This window comes from Meleagris gallopavo, chromosome 4, assembly GCF_905368555.1.
Source record: "Meleagris gallopavo chromosome 4, MGAL_WU_HG_1.1, whole genome shotgun sequence".
NCBI lineage: Eukaryota > Metazoa > Chordata > Aves > Galliformes > Phasianidae > Meleagris > Meleagris gallopavo.
Window position 1 is genome coordinate 57,985,333 of NC_139407.1, and position 19,019 is coordinate 58,004,351.

Below are 19,019 nucleotides of genomic sequence, written 5' to 3' on the forward strand. Positions count from 1 at the left end.
AGCAGTCTCAGCCTTCACTCCCACAGACAACAATCTCTTGCTGAACCACTGAAGCTTCCAGCCCCTGAAAATAGGTTGACATTAATTAATGCCAACCATTAGGAAGCAGGAAAAATGGTGGAGATGTGGATATGTTAGCAGGATGAATGTGGTGGCAATGAGCCGGTGGGTAGGGGTGGGCTGTCAGTAATAACAATTCTGGGATAAAGCTATACCTTTACTAGTGGATTATGTGGACAGTAGTCAATTAACAATTATTAATAATTATCTTAGGAGAAAGAGTGAAAACATACGGACTCCAGGTAAGCATTCTCTCATCAATTACATTTGCACAGGCTATTACGCTGTTGAATATATTTGTAAAAAGCACACTCCAGTTTTGCTAGCACTAACTAAAGGATGAGAAGTCTGCAGGCCTATGTTACCTCACTAATTTGTATTCATCGTTTACAATGGCATCTTTTACTCTTCAATGATTTTAAAGAGGCATATTTGAATCTATGTTATGTGTTGTGGAATACATAAAACTTCGTCTGTTGACACAGATATGCCTGCTTAATTTGAACTACTTATATTTCTGCTGGTAAAACAAGGGAGAAAAGCTCAAACATATTTTTGTTTTCTTTTTTTCTAGAAACCCTTGCCTCCCCCACGGTAAGATCAGTTCAGAAATAGCTTTCATACTTTTCCCAACATAGGATGTCCAGAAATCTGGAATCAGGTTCAATCCAGCCACAAATTGTTGATGGATGGGGACAGAGAAACCTCTTCATTTATCTAATTTCCTTAGATTCTATTCACAATACAATATAATCTCCACTGTCTTTTACATCTTTCTGCCTTTTTTTTTTTTAAATAAGTTCAAATCATGTTAATAAAAATCAATTGCAGTCATTTATTCCCCACAGTAAACAGATCAAGTTCTATTCCATGAACATGTATGAATAAATTTTTCTATTGTATGCCAACAAAAAAAAGTATACTTTATGTTTTTTTTTTTTTTTCCCCACTCTCAAACAATTATAGTTGCTATAAATAAAACAATTTTGAAAGGTAATCCCAAACTGCTAAGTTTATTCCTCAATGCTTTATTGAATGCAGTAGGATATGTAAGCAGGATTAAAATATGATCAGAACTATAGAACATTCCAGTTCCGGGGCCCCCAACACAAGAATGACATTGAGGTGTTGGAGCAGGTCCAGAGGAGCGCCACAAAGTTCATCAGAGGGCTGGAGCACCTCTCCTATGAGGACAGGCTGAGAGAGCTGGGGCTTTTCAGCCTGGAGAGAAGGCTTTAGGGTAACCTTATAGCAGCCTTCCAGAACCTGAAGGGGCCAACAGGAAAGCAGGGAAGGGACTTTTTATAAGGGCATATAGTGACAGGACAAGAGAAAATGGCTTTAAACTGGAAGACGGTAGATTTAGTCTAGATATCAGGAAGAAATTGTTTATTGTGAGGGTGGGGAGACATTGAAACACTTTGTCCAGAGAGGCTGTCAATGCTTCCACCCTGGACACATTAAAGGCCAGGCTGGATGGGGTTGTGAGCAACCTGGTCTGGAGGGAGGTGTCCCTGACTATAGCAGGGGGATTGAAACTAAATGATCTTAAAGGTTCCTTCCAACCCAAACCATCCTATGATTCTATATTATTACTTAAGTAAGCTGGAGGGCATTTCCCAGCTGGGCCTTACCTACCCAGAGATATCAGCACTGAAGAGCTGGCATATGCTGGAGAAGAGCATGAAAAGCAGTGCTAAGTGGCATAGAACACAGTACAGCACATTCTTGCAAATGTAGAATATAATCTAAAAATATTATTGCTACTGAATCATGGAGCTGGGCTAAGCTCAGCACAAACACATTGAAATACTCTTGGAAAATTCCAGTGTTTTCCCTTTTGTGCTTGCACTTACAACACAGTCTTTGCACCTCCTTCAGTCCCTAAAAGTTCTTCCAATTCTCCCTTGGCTCTTTCAGGCCTCTGAAGACATTGCCAAAACAGTATCATCCACTTCCTCCAGCACCGAAGATAAGCAGCCATGTCCTCCACACCAGGGAAACACCCAGCCAGTCTCATACTTTTCCAGTATCAGCAAAGCCCACAAGGTACTGCTACATTTATTCATGCTGATTTCCTGAGAATCAAAACACTCTCCCTGTCAAAACTACCAGACTTCTCCATTGCACTTCTGCTTATACTTAAGAATATAGCTATTGATTCTTTAGACAGCTGTGAATAATCAAGAGAAGTGGTATTTAGCATAATCTGATACAAGCATTTTTTAAAGAAAAAACTGCCAAAATAATGGTAAAGAAGTAAAGAAGTGGAGAAGTAGGTGGAACTCTCATGAATACTTTGATTAAGGTCCTTTTTTTTTTTTTTCCCCACTCGTATTAGAGGTTTGGCAATCACTTCTAAGTAAAAGTAATTGCATTTGCTCAGCACAGCTGGTAATGGAAAGCCAAGTATGGGGAAATACCCTGACTGTACCAGAGAGATACAGAAATACCTCCATATCCTAAGGATATTACAGTCAGCAAAAAAGATAAATCTGTAGCCAGAAATCTTGCTCCAGCCATCACATCAATCCTTTACACCAGAATCCCTCCAGCTTCTCATATTTCATACAACACACACGCTCATACAGCATTTGGAGAGCATGGATAGAGAGTAAGTCCAACAGTTGTGTTCAGCTGTATGATAGAGTACGTGTATGCCAAGTTACGAGATTGACTGCTATTTTCATATAATATTTGAGCTACATGAAAATGAATGTGCGCTGCTCACTGCCCTGTAGCCAGATACAAGTGCACTCCCATGTGACCAAAATATATGTGCATAAATGAGGCAGGCGGTGGACACACTGAGAACAGGACTGGTACACATCCAGGGACAGCCAGGTATAATGCACAGTGCCTCTTGGAAAACCTACTGCAACCAGAATTTTGGGCACAACTGAGCCATGTCAGTTCTACCCAACCTTCTGCAAATACCTTCAATTTCAGTTCATTGAGGTGGAATTTCGCTTCGTTTTCACAAAGGTCACCAGAGTCCAAATCCTATAGTACAAATCCCACAAGGAAAAAAAAAAAAAAAAAGCAAAAAAAAAGCAGCTTACAAATCCATGAAGAAATTTACTTCAAGTATATACTTAAAGAGCTAGCTCTGAGTATGCTTTATTTTTCCTGAATGGCACTTAAATTCTTTCATGGATTAGGTTAAAGCTGTTGGTTGTTAAGACATTTTAATAATATGAAGTAGCTTCATATTCAGATGTATGACCTGACCTATAACTGAGAAGTTCCAAATCCCACAACTGATCCCTCCCCTTGGTAGGGCAGCACGTAAATCGAATGCTGTGAGAACTACTACAGGCTGTGCTTGCCAGCAGTCATCAGTATGCAAAGCACTGGGATTTGAAAGGTCCTATTACAAAACCAATTCTTTAATATAAATACAAGTAATTTCTTATTCTAGAAGCGAAAGGAGGCAGAAAAAAAAAAATCATAACCACAAGATTCCACATTGCAGTTATAAATACCAAAATTTTTCTAATGCATATATATGTTAATTGTAACAGATTTTTCAGTCACAGAGGTCGGAGACGGGTAACACAGACTAAGACCACACATGATCTGGGAAGGTACTTCACATATTTCCCACAGAGGCACTTCACTCAAAATACTTGTCACCCATCACCAATCCAGTCATACCTTGGTAGGGAGAAAACACATGTAGGTACTGCAGCATGGAGGAGCGCGGCACTGCACCAGTACCTGCCAGACTGTAAGCAAAGCTATCAAACTGCAGGCATGATTGAGGAGTGCACATTCTATTTTCCAACAAGATTTATAAAATCATACACATCGTTATTTATACACTCTCATAAATATCTTCATAAAAATACAGCCATATCTTATGTTTTTGGAAGGTTTGGTGAGAATTAAACTTTTACAAGCCTAGGGTAGATGGGCCATAAAAGTGGCCTGTCCCCTCATGGAGGAGTCCTGCCCTGCAAGAAAGCCTTCCTTATCTCTTAACTTTAGTAGGCACCCAACATTCTAAGTACAGTCTTCTGCTTATCATAAAATGATCTCAGAGACCAAGCTAACAAATCACACGTTAACACAAAAGCATCTATCCAAACCTGAAACATGTCCTCTCCTTTCTCCTTCCCTTGTGGAAATGTTCCCCCAACAGATCTCAAATCTCTTGCTTTTTTAACCCACCATGCTTATGTTTTCAGCACAGATAAAAGGAAGAGACTCCTTTCACTGAAGAAGTCTTGAAAGATAGCCACCAGGGTGTTTTATATACTTTCTTCCTTTTGCATTCTCTTTGAATGATTTAGTAAATCGTTGAATTTCCAGAAACCTGGAGCCTTTGGAAGATTACCAGGTGCTTATCCATATCTAATGTTCCTAAAAAACTTCTAAAACCTAGACCTCAATCTCTATTATTATGAAATAAACGCCATGTGTGTTCATCAAACTAGGACATCCAATAAAATAGGTCAGATTTGATACGTTGCCCCTTTTGAGGGGCAGAATATTTTCTGGTGATCCTCTCTCAGGACGGAAAGGTATCCTTGTTGATCAGGCTATCAGAATACAGCATCAAAATGCCTAACTACCAACTTGATTTGGGACCGGAAGGAGTGTTCTCCACTTCTCTTTATCAGTTTGCATCACGAGTTCCTGGTTTGCATCTCCTTTTATCTACACTTTTCTGCCACTGTGAACGTTTCATTTTTGAAAATCTTCAGTCTTCAAAAAAACCCTGCTTCTACCTGGCTTTAATATTTGTAATAATACTTTTAGAATAAGATGAAGGATACAGAACAAAGCTTATAACTATTCATATCTCTTCTCCTCGCAGAATAAATCCTAAATGGGACTTTTCTCATTTGCCATAATTAATACTGTGGATGCTGTTCTTTTTTATGGAAGTCTATAACCTTTTCCGGCAAATAATTTATGTCTAAAAATAACCAGCCTCTGAATTTCTATAGCAGTAATAAAATGCCAAGGGCTGTTAATTTTCAGGAATGATGTAACTGAAGTATTTAAGTTCTCAGTCATTTTTATTTTATGATAATGAAATTTTTACATATAATTCTTTCTTTTCCAGGCATCTATCTTTTAGAGACCTGAATGAAGTAAGTAATCATCTTTGTATGTATTATTACTGCCAAAACCATGCACTTTTTAGGGCTGCACATCTTGTGATGTAACAGTATTTCAGTCATGACTTGGCCTGGTAGGTAAAACCACTGTAATAACCAAATTATTTTTTATCATAAGTATATCTATTCTTAATGTATAGTACTTTCAAAACTGCTATGCTGTGAATGACAGTTAAGATCCTGAAGTTCCTTACAGAAATAAAAGCACACAGAGTGTTAAGCAACCTTCCCAAGTAGTCAAATAAAAGTGCATCTCATCAGTGCCAAATGCTGCAGATGTCTATGAAAGCTGTGCAGAATGGAGAGGCACTTGTGTGCTCTCAAGGCCAGTAATGCTAAAGAAGAATCTCTGGGCTCTCATTTCCAACAGAGGCTGCCAACAGAAAGCTCTCCCTCACCGCCCACACCTCTAAGCAGCCTATGGACAGAGGGCAGAAACTGAGAGGCAATGCCATGAACTCACTTAAAGGCATAATACACTGCTATAACGTTCTTTTTATCTCACTGCAAGGGAGAACAGGAAATAAAGGAATCTCTACGCCAGCTAAATATAGCCATTTCCTAACACAGATGCCATATTACAAACCTATAAGCTAGTCTAACTTCAAAATGATTTGAATTTTAATTCTCTACCGTCCCAACCTGAAGGCTGTCCCAGAACCTCCAATGGTTTGAAACTCCTACGCTTTGAGAGGTTATTAAAAACACACTTTGATTGCAATATTGTAATTCACATTTAAAGCCAAACAATATTACCAAGAAAGATAATATTTCAACACAAAAGCTTTGCCATGTCCCAGATACTGATTCATTACAGAAACCAAATAAAAAAAACACTCCCAAGAACAATAAACATCTTACATCTGTAATTAATATTTCTGGCTGGGCACTATACAGCTGTGCAAATACTGCAGCTCCTAATAAGCTCATAGTTTGGCTACATCTTAAGGAGAAATACTGTATATCTCATAACACAGAAAAGATAATAAAATTGGATTTGAATGGTTCACCTCCCATTCATATTGCTCCTAAGATATAAACAGTTTCAGCATGATCCAAAGGAGGAGACGAGATACACCCTTGCCAAGTTTTTGGACACCAAAGTGCTCATCAGTGTGATTGACAGAGGAAAACTAGAAAAAAAGGAAAACAAAAAAATTAAGAGGGTAATTACAAGGATGCTGGAATAGGTGACCCAGAGAGGCAATGAAGACTCTGTTCTGGACGTCTGTAAGACTGAGCTAGGCAAAGCTCTGAGCCTGACCTCACCAACCATCTTGTGCTTTGAGTAGAAGTTTGGTCTAGGTACTTGCCCAGGTCCCTTCCAACCTGAATGGGAGAACTAATTTCTAAGAAATGCAAAACCATTAACAGGAAGATAAGTTTTTGGGAAGACTAAAGAAGCAACATCTACACAGACCAAAAAAACCTTCTCTTTAATTTTTATGAATTATATTCCTGTAACAAATTAATTATCAAAATTGTTACTATTCCCACGTGAATCAAAATACTACAGAAATACAGTGAAAATGCACCAAACTCTGGTCTCTCGATACCTGTCTGTCATTCATTTATTTGTAATATAATACGCTGTATTTAGACTCTCCGCACAGTGATTTTGAATGAAATATCTGCCACGACAGCAAAAGTAATTACACTGTCAGTTAAGGACTCTGAAAAGAAATGACTGATTTTAATCTTCAGATAGTGTGTCTCCAGTCAATCAAAACCTCTTGATTTCATACAAAAATCAATGAGGAACCATATTGTCAGTTAAACTGATGTGCAAAAATGATCATGAAATGGTGATCATTGTGATAAACCTTATGTTCATTTATAGTCCTGAATATTCATTTCTTATTGTTGCCAGTGGACTGAGATGAGAATTTAGTGTGAATTTTTGACAAAGTGATTAGGTGTTCATAGTTGAATGTTGAATGAATAATATTATAAATTGAAAAGATATTTGGATTTTTTGTGGTAATTCAAGATGGCAATTAAAATAAAAATATTTACTGTGTTGTTATTTTATATAGGCATCTGGAAGAGATAAAGGTTAGTATTTAATTATACAATATTAATTTTTTTTTCTTTCTTCTGTATTACAAGATCAAAGTATTCTATCATTAAAACTCCATCTGAGGTAATCAGTAAAGGAAACTAACATATATTCTGCTATATAGGATCATACAGTCTGGCTCTATATTCAAACTGTATTAGACATCCCATTAGTATACATCTGCTGAGAACAGAGAGATTTAGACTGACCTGAACACTCGTGGGAGTTGAGCAGAGAAAGGAATTAAACTCAACATTTGCTACACCTATCCGGGGAAGCAGAGCAACATACTTGTTCCAGGCAAATCAAATTCTTAAGGTCCAAGGGGAAAAAAAAATAATATTGGAACCTTAAAAATATGAGAGAAGGATATCCTGAAAGGTTAAAAAACCAGGCACAAATCTAATCTGCCTACACATCATCTCCTTTCTCTCCATCTTGACTCTCTCCTGAGAGATGCGAAGCTGAGAATTTTGAAAGAAAGATTTTTGGAGGCTACAAATAAACCAATGGGTGGTGGTTTGGTTTTGTTTTAAAATAGTGTTTTAAAAATATGTAAATTCTTTAAATGCACACAAAGCTTTTAAAAGAACACCTTATGTCACTCAGGTTGTATGTATGCATAAAGGTCCAGGAAAAAAAAATATATTTTTTTTTTACTTGACAATACCTCAGAGACAGACACAGGCTAACTAATCATGATGCTGTTTACACCTCCCTGTCAATGAGTTCATAATTTCTTCTGGCAACCAGTTCATTTTGTGAATTAAGGTGCAGTTTCCTGATTTTCAGGTAGAAATAGTACTGACTGCATTGATACATTCATTATCTGTCCCACTCCACAAAAGGGATTTATAAACTCTCTGTACATTTCTAATATAGCATTCAGTTCTTTACCATTATGTTAATTATATACACTACCTGCAAAACCTGTAATGTTCAGCATCACCATGTAACATTCAGTACTACAATAATGTTTCTCACGGAAATAATGAGTTGACTGATTTAAATTAAGCTAACTGTAGCCTATTTCTCCATTGAACTGCTTCCCTTTGTATATGAACTTGGTTAACTTAATTCTTTTTCATAGTAGCTGCTAGATTCTGTCAAAGTTACACATGAGAGGAAATAATAAATTCTTACACATTTTATTAATTGATACAGATACAAAGAAGAAACTTGAATTGATGGTACAAGATCAACAGTATAAAGCAAAGTATATTCCTGAAGCCAGGTAAGAATTTCATTGTACTAGAAGCTTCAAGACCTATACTTTCTGCAACTAAAAAATTATACTTCGTTACGTAATAAAAGCAGAATTATATCACTTCTTGATGCCATGGAGTGACACACTATGTTTTTACCTGAAGCACAAGAGTAACCATCCTTGGGAAGTTCTTTCAGATTATGCTTGAATTTTTATCTTTATTAGCATACTACTGTATTATATTTTTGCCTAAGTTTTCAAGAAAGAGTGTTAAACATATCATATGAAGTCACTCTTCCACCTCCAGCCTCAGCATTTTCACTACACCCTATTTTCATATACGAAGAATATATGCGTGGCCTTCTTAAGGCCAATTACTATTCCATAGAAGTCTGCCACAATTCTTCTACTTGTCTAACTTAGGTAAATTTTTTCTAAATGTGTTATTCAATCTAAATCCACCACACCCTCCCTAGAGCACTAATAAAATATAAAAGAATAGGATAAAGTATAGGAAATGTGCCTATGATTTAACACCCTCCTTAAGTAGACAAATGCAGCTGAACAATTGAACTGAACCTCTCATCTATCCTTCTTGATGACAATAATACTTCTCCAAGATAAAATAATTATCCATAGTAAATGTGACAGTACATAAGACCCCTAGTATTGTACAAGTGGCTCTGTTATGAGGAGTTACCTGACCACTGTACTTCCCAGTTCTAAATAATATTGTCATAAAACATCATAATATAACATGAAACTCTTGCACAGACTTGTCAGAGTCAAAAAAGATACGTAACTTCAAAAAGTGGCTGGAGAAATTAACGGAAGAGAAATCAGCCAAAAGCTGTTAAACACAAAATCACCACCTGAAACCAGAAGTGTATAAAATATCAATGTGTTGAAGGATTAAAGAATATTTTGGGGTAGCACAGCCGTACTTGTCTCTGTGATCTTAAAGAATTGCCACTGAGAGAAATATTTTTCTGACATTCCTTTCATTACTTTCTCCTAGCTTTCAATATACGCAGAGCTCCAAAAACGTTCGCAGCTCAGGTAAGAACCAGAGTTCACTTTGAAAACTAAACCAGGAATGGAGAAATGCTAATCACAGTTAGGGTGACACATTAAGCACCAGCTCTATGGGTGTGTGTGGGTGTGTCTGCACTGGGCATTTTTGATGCACGTAGTCACAGAACCGTAGGAGCTGGAGCGGACTTATGCAGATCATTGAGTCCAACCCCTTGCTAAAGCAGTTCCCTACAGCAGGGCTCACAGGAAGGCATCTAGGTGGGTCTCCAGAGGAGGAGACTCCACAGTCACTGTGGGCAGTCTATTCCAGTGCTCCATCACTCTGTCAGTAAAGTTATTCCTTGGGTTAGTATGAGAATTCTCATGTTCCAGTTTCCACTCATTGTCTCTTGTTCTATTGTTGCTTGCTATGCATTAGGATCCACCCCTATTACCTTTACTCCTGCATTTTAGATATTTATCTCAGTCTTCCCACATATGGAAGATGCTCCAGGACTTTAACCACCCCAGAAGTGCCAGCACAAGACGATTGACTGTTTTAAAAAAAAAATAAATAAATAAAATAAAATAACATGATGGCATAATCAGTAAGAACTAATAGGACTTACTGGTGTACTGTGTGCATGGCTCAAGTTCAGAAATGCCTAAGCTGGGACCTCAGAAAAGCAAGGAGATTGGGATGAGTTGCTGAACAATGGTGGGGATGGGAGCAGAATGCAAATAGCTAGGTATGCAAAGATAGGAAGAAAGGGCACTAAGCAGCACAGGCTTCCTCCTCGGTCAGAGCTGTGGTCAGCTGACTGGAAGCTGCAGATGTTGAGGATGTTATATGGCAGCTGCTATTGTTTTAATGACTTTAAGTGAATGCATTGATCTTTTCTTTGTGAAAACTGCTTCCGGTATTCTGCAGATTCCTCGAGGGAGGGACTTGCAGGTAGCATAATGGGACAGTTCTGTCAGTGTATTATGGCTAGAAATAGATGACTCACTGAACTGCGTTGCGTTCTGTGAAGGAACAAACAGGCTTGGGAGCCAGCAGTGATGGCTGTGCCCAGCCCCAGCCCTTGGGGTGGTGTGTCCGGTAACCATGGCAATGTCACTCCCGTCATTGTCCCCATGCTGTCCGCAATTCCCAGAGCTGGACATGCCCAGGAATGGTTTCACCACTCTGCCTCATTATTCTTGAAAATGATACTTTCACAAACATCCTTAAAAGCGATGCTAGCTTTTTGCTGTTGTATCATATTGGATCTGTTGCATGCCAACCTATCTCTACCAAAAAATAAGTAAATAAAAAGCTTCTTTTTTATTTAACCCTTTTGGCACCAAATTTCTATGTTTCATCTCTCCTTGTAAATAAACTTTCCACTACTTTAAAAAGAACTTTCATAAAGGAAGTAAATAAGATTTAAACAAACAGCATCTGCTTACGGACCTGAAAACCAAAAATCCTTCATTAACTCAACCTAACAGTAAGAAATATGCAAGCAAAAGAAAAAACTTACGATTGTGTACTGCAATTTTTTTTTTTTTTTTTTTTTTTTTGCATAAACACATGATGAAGTGAAAAAGATGCTAGAAGGGAAAGTCTCTAAAATACTGGCCTTTCATTATTAAATTGAATAACAAAGATGTATACTGTAGAAGGAGTACATATAAATAACACGATCCTCATCTTTTTGTTTTGCTTCAGGTGTTGGTTTTTTGTTTTTTGTTTTTGTTTTTTTTTTTGTTGTTGCTGCCACTGTTGAATGTCATTTGAAGTGCACCAGTCAGGTTCACCCATATTGTATCTCAGTTTTTAAAGCAAAGCTTTGAGACCCAGAGGCTTTAGGGACTCAGAGGCAATCAGACACATCTGTGCAGCTTAACCTCCTGCTATCTTTATTAACACTTACTGTACTTTCATACTGTCCCTCAACTGCCTCTGCAAATGCCCTATCAAAAACATAAGCTTTCAAGCTATTCTGATAGCCTACAAGTTGCAAAATCTGAATTTGTGCTTTAACTAGATAAACACCAACGTAACGCTATAAAGCGATGGAAAGCACAGCAACGATAGCAGGGTAGCAAAGTCCTAGGCTACAGCAAGTGAGGATAAGTCAAAATGCAGCAGCTGTAAAAAGAATCTGCTTACCTTTAGAAGACCTCAGGCAAGCAAGGATCCAGCCAGATATTCTTGCCTCCACTGCCAACCCTTAAATGAAGGGTGGATTCTGGCTCTACCCCTTCTAGTCATCAGGTTCACTGCATGCACCTGAGCTCCCCTGGGTTGGCCCTGCCTTCCCACCAGGTGCTCAATCACTAGTTCAAGCCATGACTTAGCATTTCCACTACAACCAGGAAGCATGTAATGGCCATTTGTTCAAAGTAGGATTTACCTCAACCTCAGGTATTGCCAGGTCAAAGATGCCCACCTCCCTCAGCTTTGTGTCACAAGCTCCAGCTCCACAGGTGGTGGCCCTGCACTGAGCCACTTCTACATCCTGACATGTTAGTCTTGCTGGCAGCACAACTCCATCTGTTCTCTTCTCCTGCAGATCTACTAAAAACCTCCCTTTCCCTCTGTTTCCAAGCTGTTCTCAATAGTCTCTCAATCCTCTCTTTTGCATACAACTGATTCTTTTTCCTACATGCCCTGTACCAATTTCAGGTTCAGAAACTTCCACTGTTCCTCTTGGTCATTTAGTCAGGCACAACTCCCTTCCCCTCTGTACAATCACTACCCTTGTGAAACAACAGGGACAGAACAAACAAGTGCCCATACCACCCTGCTATCCTACAATTTTCTTTAAAGTCCATGTTTGAAATAAAAAAAAATATTTTATTTATAAAGTATTGACTTTATTAGATATATACAAAAACCTTATATTTTTTACCATATGTAAGTACATATTCCTCTCTCACTGATATTTTTAGTTTGCTAAAAACAAATTATTACCTGCAAAAATGTAACCGTTCTTTAATTTCTTGGTGAGCATCACCATCCACTTCTCATCCTACAGCTTAAGATGCACCAGAGAGAAATTCTACAGAACATGTCACAAATGTAGAGCTAACCGTGAAGTGTCTTTTAAAAATGAAGTATGTGAGAACAGTCACAAAAAATGAAATATGAATACAAATGATAGCTTCAAGGTATAATAAACCTAATACAGCATATTAGCGCTTTAACAACTCAATCTGATCACAGAAAGAAAATGCAGATGCTTGGCTCCAAACACTTTACACAATCGGCTCAGTAATTTCATTTCTGAGCAGATCGACTGCCCTGTGAATGTGAATCAATATGTAAAAAACATTGCTTTTTTTCTTACTGACATCAGTGGATATTGTTTACAGACTTAGAGACAAATTGTTTACAGACTTAGAGACAAATGTAATGGTGCTGTAAAACAGAACACAGTACGTACAACACAAAAACATGAAACAATTACAATTATTATTCTTCTGTATGAAAAAGTTTCTGAATTCCCTTCATATGCTATCATATTTTACGTACAGGTAGAAGAATAATATACTAAAACATATAATAAAACATGTACAATAAATAAGAATATCATTTTGGCAAGCAGTGTTTATCTCTTATGACACAAACCAGAAGGAAAAGATGGAAGCCATCAATTATTACATTCTTCTCATTTACGACAGTCATTAAGTCATTTCTACAAATAGCACTGCATGTAACAAACAGAAAGGCCTTCTATTGTATGGCAGGATAGGCTTTTACGCTACAATTAACCATTTTTTTTCTCATGATGTGCATCTGCAAAATGCATCCCAGCCATACACCTGGAATCTCTTCTAAGGTTGTTTCCTCTGCAGCCTCACCTGCCTTGGTCAGTCCAAGCCTTCCCACATCACCCCACACTTGATGCTCCCACCCTGCCTTGCATGCTCGCACAGATCCCAGGTGATACTCTGCTAAAGGCAGCATTAAATATACAGACTACAGATCATCTGCTTTGGGAAGACATTTTTCATCTGTCTGAAAATCCTCAGATGGGTAAAAGCAGAGCAGAATTACAGATGAACATATACATCCCTCATTAATCATGTTATGTAATATTTGATATTTTATCAATAATTTATATTTAATATTTCACTATGCTCATAGAATCATAGAATTGCTCAGGTTGGAAAAGACCTTAAAGATCATCAAGTCCAACCACAACCTGACCATACTACCCTAAATGTGTACTATACGTACTACCCTTATGCGTAGAAGAACCTGCTATCAATTAAAATACATCAGAAAACATTTTACATTTCTTGAGGCATGAATCTGGTATCATTGCTGCTGCATTGGCCTAAGGGTCATCATAAGAAACAGTTCAAAATTTCAAAGGTTACCAAACCACAAATGCTATTCTATTGTATAAAATTAATACGGTAAAATTAAGATCAAATTAATAGCAATACAATTCTTTTCCTTCTGAATTTATTTTCACAGGGTCCACGGTAAATGCAGAGAATGTGTCAGTCAAGAGGTCACCGCCTCCCATACACTACACAACATGTGAATATAAACCAAAACATTCACTTGTCAAAGAGGAAATGGAATACATTGCCCAACCCACCGAAAAGGTAAAGAATACTTTACTTAACAGAGAGAGGATTTTCAGAAAACAGGATTATCAATCTATAGCATGCACACATCTAAGAAATGCTGCCTACTGAACACATTTCTCTAAGAAATTAAATAGCCTGAAATCTGTGAGCTTTCAACATCCCTGAAAACAATCCAGCATAGCTGATAACAATTTAGATGTTTATTTTGAGATAGATTTTCCAAAATGATTTCATGATATAGATGCATTATAATTATTTTAATAAACTACCATAAAGTTGCTTTAAATGCAAATTAGATATAAAGTCTTTTTACTGACATTTGCTTCTGCAGCTGAGGTTCACTTCTATGCACTGATTATTATGTCTTAAAATTAAGGACTTACACAAATATGAATGGTACATGGGAGAATACGATCGCCATGAAGCAGAGGCAGCACTGCTGGAGGAGAACACTGTGAGTACAATTTATCCTGAAACTCATGGTGTAAACTTTTAGAGAAAACATCCTAAAACTGTCTACAGCAGCTCAGGTTTTTTTGTAAATTAGCTGTATAATCCATACTAACTTTGATGATGATGTTTAAAATGTTGCTAACACATACGCTCTATCAACTAGTCCAGCAATTAACACACCAGACATTACTGATGAGGTTAAGGACACAATTTTACTTTTTAATTAACTTCTTGTCATAAAAGCATCCACTTAACTTGCTGTTTTGCAGTCATTATTAATCTCCAGCTTTGAAAGGCACAGCCTGGAGGGAGCAGGGTGAGCAGAATGCTGGAGGTAGAAGGGCAGATACACCAGATCCACCAGAAAGAAATTCTACAGAACATGTCACAAATGTAGACATTTCCATGAGCTTTACTACTGATTTCAGCAAGCACAGAATCAGATACACTAACATTATTAACAGCATTCCTTGATTAATATTATCTCTTGGTTTCTCCATTTACTGCACATTCTCAAAAAAAAAAAAAAAAAAGTTAAGTTCAGTACTGCTGGTGCAGTTGGCAGTTCTGGTCAGCAACTCCTGCAGCTCCTACTAAAGTGACATTAATTTGTTATTATTCACATAAAACCTAAAACTTGGGTAATGCTTGGAATTCTCTGAAATTCTTAGCTTTGTTAATTTACTTTTTTTTTTTCCTGTATTCTCTAATATTCTCACAATTAAAAATATAGAACCATACATGTGAGTACCCACTCAGTGCAATAAATAAAAGAAATAGTAATTTTGAAAAGCTGACGTTTTATTTTCCTTTCCTTTGCTCTTCTACCGCATAAATGAGAAATATCATGTTGGCATAATACAAAATTGCTTGCATGAAATAATGTGGGGATGTCTTCATTCCATCACTGTTAACGTTTTCCTCAGGCCTTTCCACAAGAGTAACCTACTTGGACAGATCACAGAATTTGAAACATTTTCTAGATAACATTTAGGTTCATGAGCTCCTCAGGCATATGAGAGGCTTCACTGTACTGAGTGAAATTGCTAAAACATTTGCAGTCATGCAAATGTTTGCCTATATACTTTATGACATATGACTATGAACAGCCTGCTGACTGATTCTGCAGGGGTGTCAGCTCCAAGCACACATGTAAATGGCCAAAACTATCTTTCAGTATTATTTCTGTTCTCACTGTTACATTTCATGGATATTGTTTTATTATTCCATGTTCTAAAAGAAACTCACTGTCATTTAAATTGTTGTAACAATTGTGTAAAAGTTGTATTATGCTTTGAGATTACCCCAACAGTGTAAATGTGTATCAGATCAGAGTACGACTCTCTACAATTTAGAACTCTAAGGTCCTAGCAAGCATTAAAAGACCATATCCTTGTATCATAAACAGTTGTTCCATCCATACACTGTCTTTGAAAGCAAAGAGAAAACCAATGAATTATAATGTCTTTACTCTCTTCCTACTTACAGTCACTCATTAACTTCTCTCTTTTAAGCAACTTGACTTTCAATATCCCATTTTCACTTTGAGATCATTTGCTAGAATATGATAGAGATTTCAGCTTAACAATGTACAATACGGCAGCACATGATTCTTCACTACTATCAGTCAAACTATTGGCTAATTATATACAACTTACAGAAATTATTAACAGAGCTGTATTACATATAAAGAAAATACTTTTCTACATTCCTTTTTTTACATTAAATTTCATTTAAAAAATAGTTTTTCTTTTAACTATACAGTATCACACAATTATAATTAACTAATTCTTCAAGATTTTAATCCAAACAGCAGTTATGGGTAAATGATACGATGTACTTTTTACCACAATGTACAATATAACTGCTACAATAATTTGTGTTATACAGGATGAGACTTTCTTGATTAGAGACTGTTCAAAGAAGTCAAACACTGAACCATACGTTTTGGTTGTCTATTATGGAAGAAGAGTGTACAACATTAAAGTACGTTTTCTGGAAGACAGTCAGCAGTATGCATTGGGAACAGGGCTCAGAGGAGATGATGTAAGTAAAATCCCTTTTTATGTTTTAGTCTACTGCTTCTGTGTCACACTATACAAGTTCTTAACATCAAAGACAGTTATAAACCTCTCATATAACATACTTGCTATGCTTCACTGAAGTTTGTTTTACAATACTGGCATTTGAATTGCATCTCAATGTTTCAAGAAACCTCAAGTTAATAATTTAAAATCAAATTTTACGTAGCATGCTCTGATTTAAATCAACACAAAAATTTCCTAAGTACTTAGGATTTTTCTACCTACTCTAACACCTGCAAAGCAATGGGGAAAAGTCCTCCCTTTCCAGGTATGTATCGTACTACCTATCACTGTAGCTTATTTTGTAGTCTGGTATATTTAAGATAAGCAGAAACACAACTCCATATATCTGACAGCTTGGCCTGCTGCTGTTATTAGTGCATAACCAGATTCTCTAATCATCTGTCACTCATATAACAAACTGTAAATCAATATTAAAAAGAAATGAAGAAAGAGGACAAAAGCAGTCATGGATATTCAGAAGCCATGAAAAAAAAAAAAAAAGTAGGAGTATTATTTTCCCCTCCAATCAGTCTTTCAAAGATGGTAAAATTTCAGTCAGCAATTCCTTTACATTAGTAGTGTTCTTTCACATAGTTAAACTCAATTATATTCAATTATATGATGAGACTAATTCTTATCTTGTCTATATGGTTAAGTATCAAAAACTCTATCTGCATGTCTTTCACACAAGAAAAAACAGTCATCTTATAAAGATGTGATAAAAAAATAAAAGATAACTCAGCTGAGCATTAAATTCAGCTGCACAGAAAAGAAGAAAAGCAGAACAAGAAACTGCTACAAAGGTTGTTAGATATGTAAATAAACACATCCCAGTCAGGTGAAGTGACAAAGCCCACATAGCTGAATCTTCAATTACATCCTTTTTATGCATGTTAGTACTTTTAAAACTCATCCTGCAGCTGAACACCGCATGGCATGGGGGAAAGGAAAGGAAGAGTAAAAGCAAAACAAGCCAAGGATCAAGATAAAAGTATTTTAATAAACAAAGGAGAAGCGGAAGAGGAGAAAAAAAAGAAAGAAAAAAAAAAAAAAGGAAGTGATGCAAAAGCAATCACTCAGCACCTCCCATGTGTGAGCCGAGGAAAAGATGGCTCAGCTCCTTACACCCCATCCACGCCCTTTACATTGCTGAATATGACATCAAACAGCACAGGATACCCCGTCGGTTAGCCCAGGTCATCTGCCTGGTTGTGTTCTCTCAGCGTCTTGCTCACCCACTGACCTATTCATTGCGTGGGGGGTGGAGTGAGAAACACAAAGCCTTGACGCTATCTACTGGTCAGCAGGAGCTAAAGCATCCGTGTGTTACCATCTAAAAACACTGCACCATACGACCTGCGCAATTAACTCCATCCTCACCAGGCATGTCCAGACAAGTCAAAAGCTAACAAAGATCGGAATTCAAAACCTACCCAAACTAATTTCATTCATTTAACAGGTCCAAGATTTACAGTTCAACTCTTCATGGAAATCATGGGAGGAATCACAAGCTTTCAGGCATATGAGATGCAAGTTAACTAGCAAGTTGTTCTTCAGGAAGATTGGTTTAATAATGAATAATAAACCAAAATCTTTACTGTACACAAGCAGTTTGGGAAGCAGGAGGTTAGAATAAATCATACTGCTGGTACCATTACTGTGGCACACTGTAGAGCAGTCCTCTGTGAAATATTGCCTATGGTTCTGAACTGAACCTCACAGATAACTCCCTGGAGTTTTATTATAAATTAAGAGACGGAGAGTTTAGCTTTCCATGATTTTTATGTCGTTCAGTCTTCCTGGAACTGCCCAGATGGAAAAGCCTCAGATTAGAAACAAAGGATTTTAAAAACTGAATGAAATTGAAATACACTACACTATGGAATAAAGATAAAAACCCAATCTGTTTGTCATTTGAGCAGACTTGACAATTAAGGGAACTAGAAAATTACATGACTATGAAAACCAACTGGGGGGAAGGGATTTTTACTAAACTAAAAGGAAGCAGAGCACAATCTCACCATCTCAGGAAATACCATAACAAATGACTCTGTTGTTTGTTTCATCTTATGCACAGAAAAGACAACATCTTGAACAGTCGGTCTGGACTGAAACTAAAATTGGAAAACTGCAATCTGAGAACAAGGATTTGAAGTATACAGTTAATCATAGAATGGCTTGGGTTGGAAGGGACCTTAAAGAACATCCAGTTCCAACCTCCTGCTGTAGGCAGGGTTGCCAACCACCAGATCAGGCTGCTCAGGGCCCCGTGTAACACGGCCTTGAACATCCCCACGGATGGGGCATACAAAGCTTTGAGGGCAGCCTGTGCCTCAGTGCTCGCACAGTGAAAAAGGTTCAGTCTTACTGCTATTCTGCAGCATGTTTAGTCTATTTCCATTCACTGAAAGCTTGTA

At 37.3% G+C, this 19,019-nt stretch overlaps 1 protein-coding gene across 1 annotated transcript in view; it reads left to right on the forward strand.

The window, feature by feature from the left end:
* Positions 1 to 19,019, forward strand: part of CLNK (cytokine dependent hematopoietic cell linker) — a 55,796-nt gene that overhangs the window by 33,369 nt on the left and 3,408 nt on the right. The window contains exons 9-18 of the mRNA XM_010710415.4: positions 274 to 302; positions 635 to 654; positions 1,981 to 2,109; positions 5,135 to 5,162; positions 7,226 to 7,244; positions 8,413 to 8,482; positions 9,474 to 9,514; positions 13,944 to 14,077; positions 14,439 to 14,516; positions 16,406 to 16,561. Coding sequence (XP_010708717.3) covers positions 274 to 302; positions 635 to 654; positions 1,981 to 2,109; positions 5,135 to 5,162; positions 7,226 to 7,244; positions 8,413 to 8,482; positions 9,474 to 9,514; positions 13,944 to 14,077; positions 14,439 to 14,516; positions 16,406 to 16,561 — 704 coding nt within the window. The remainder of the gene's footprint in view (positions 1 to 273; positions 303 to 634; positions 655 to 1,980; positions 2,110 to 5,134; positions 5,163 to 7,225; positions 7,245 to 8,412; positions 8,483 to 9,473; positions 9,515 to 13,943; positions 14,078 to 14,438; positions 14,517 to 16,405; positions 16,562 to 19,019) is intronic.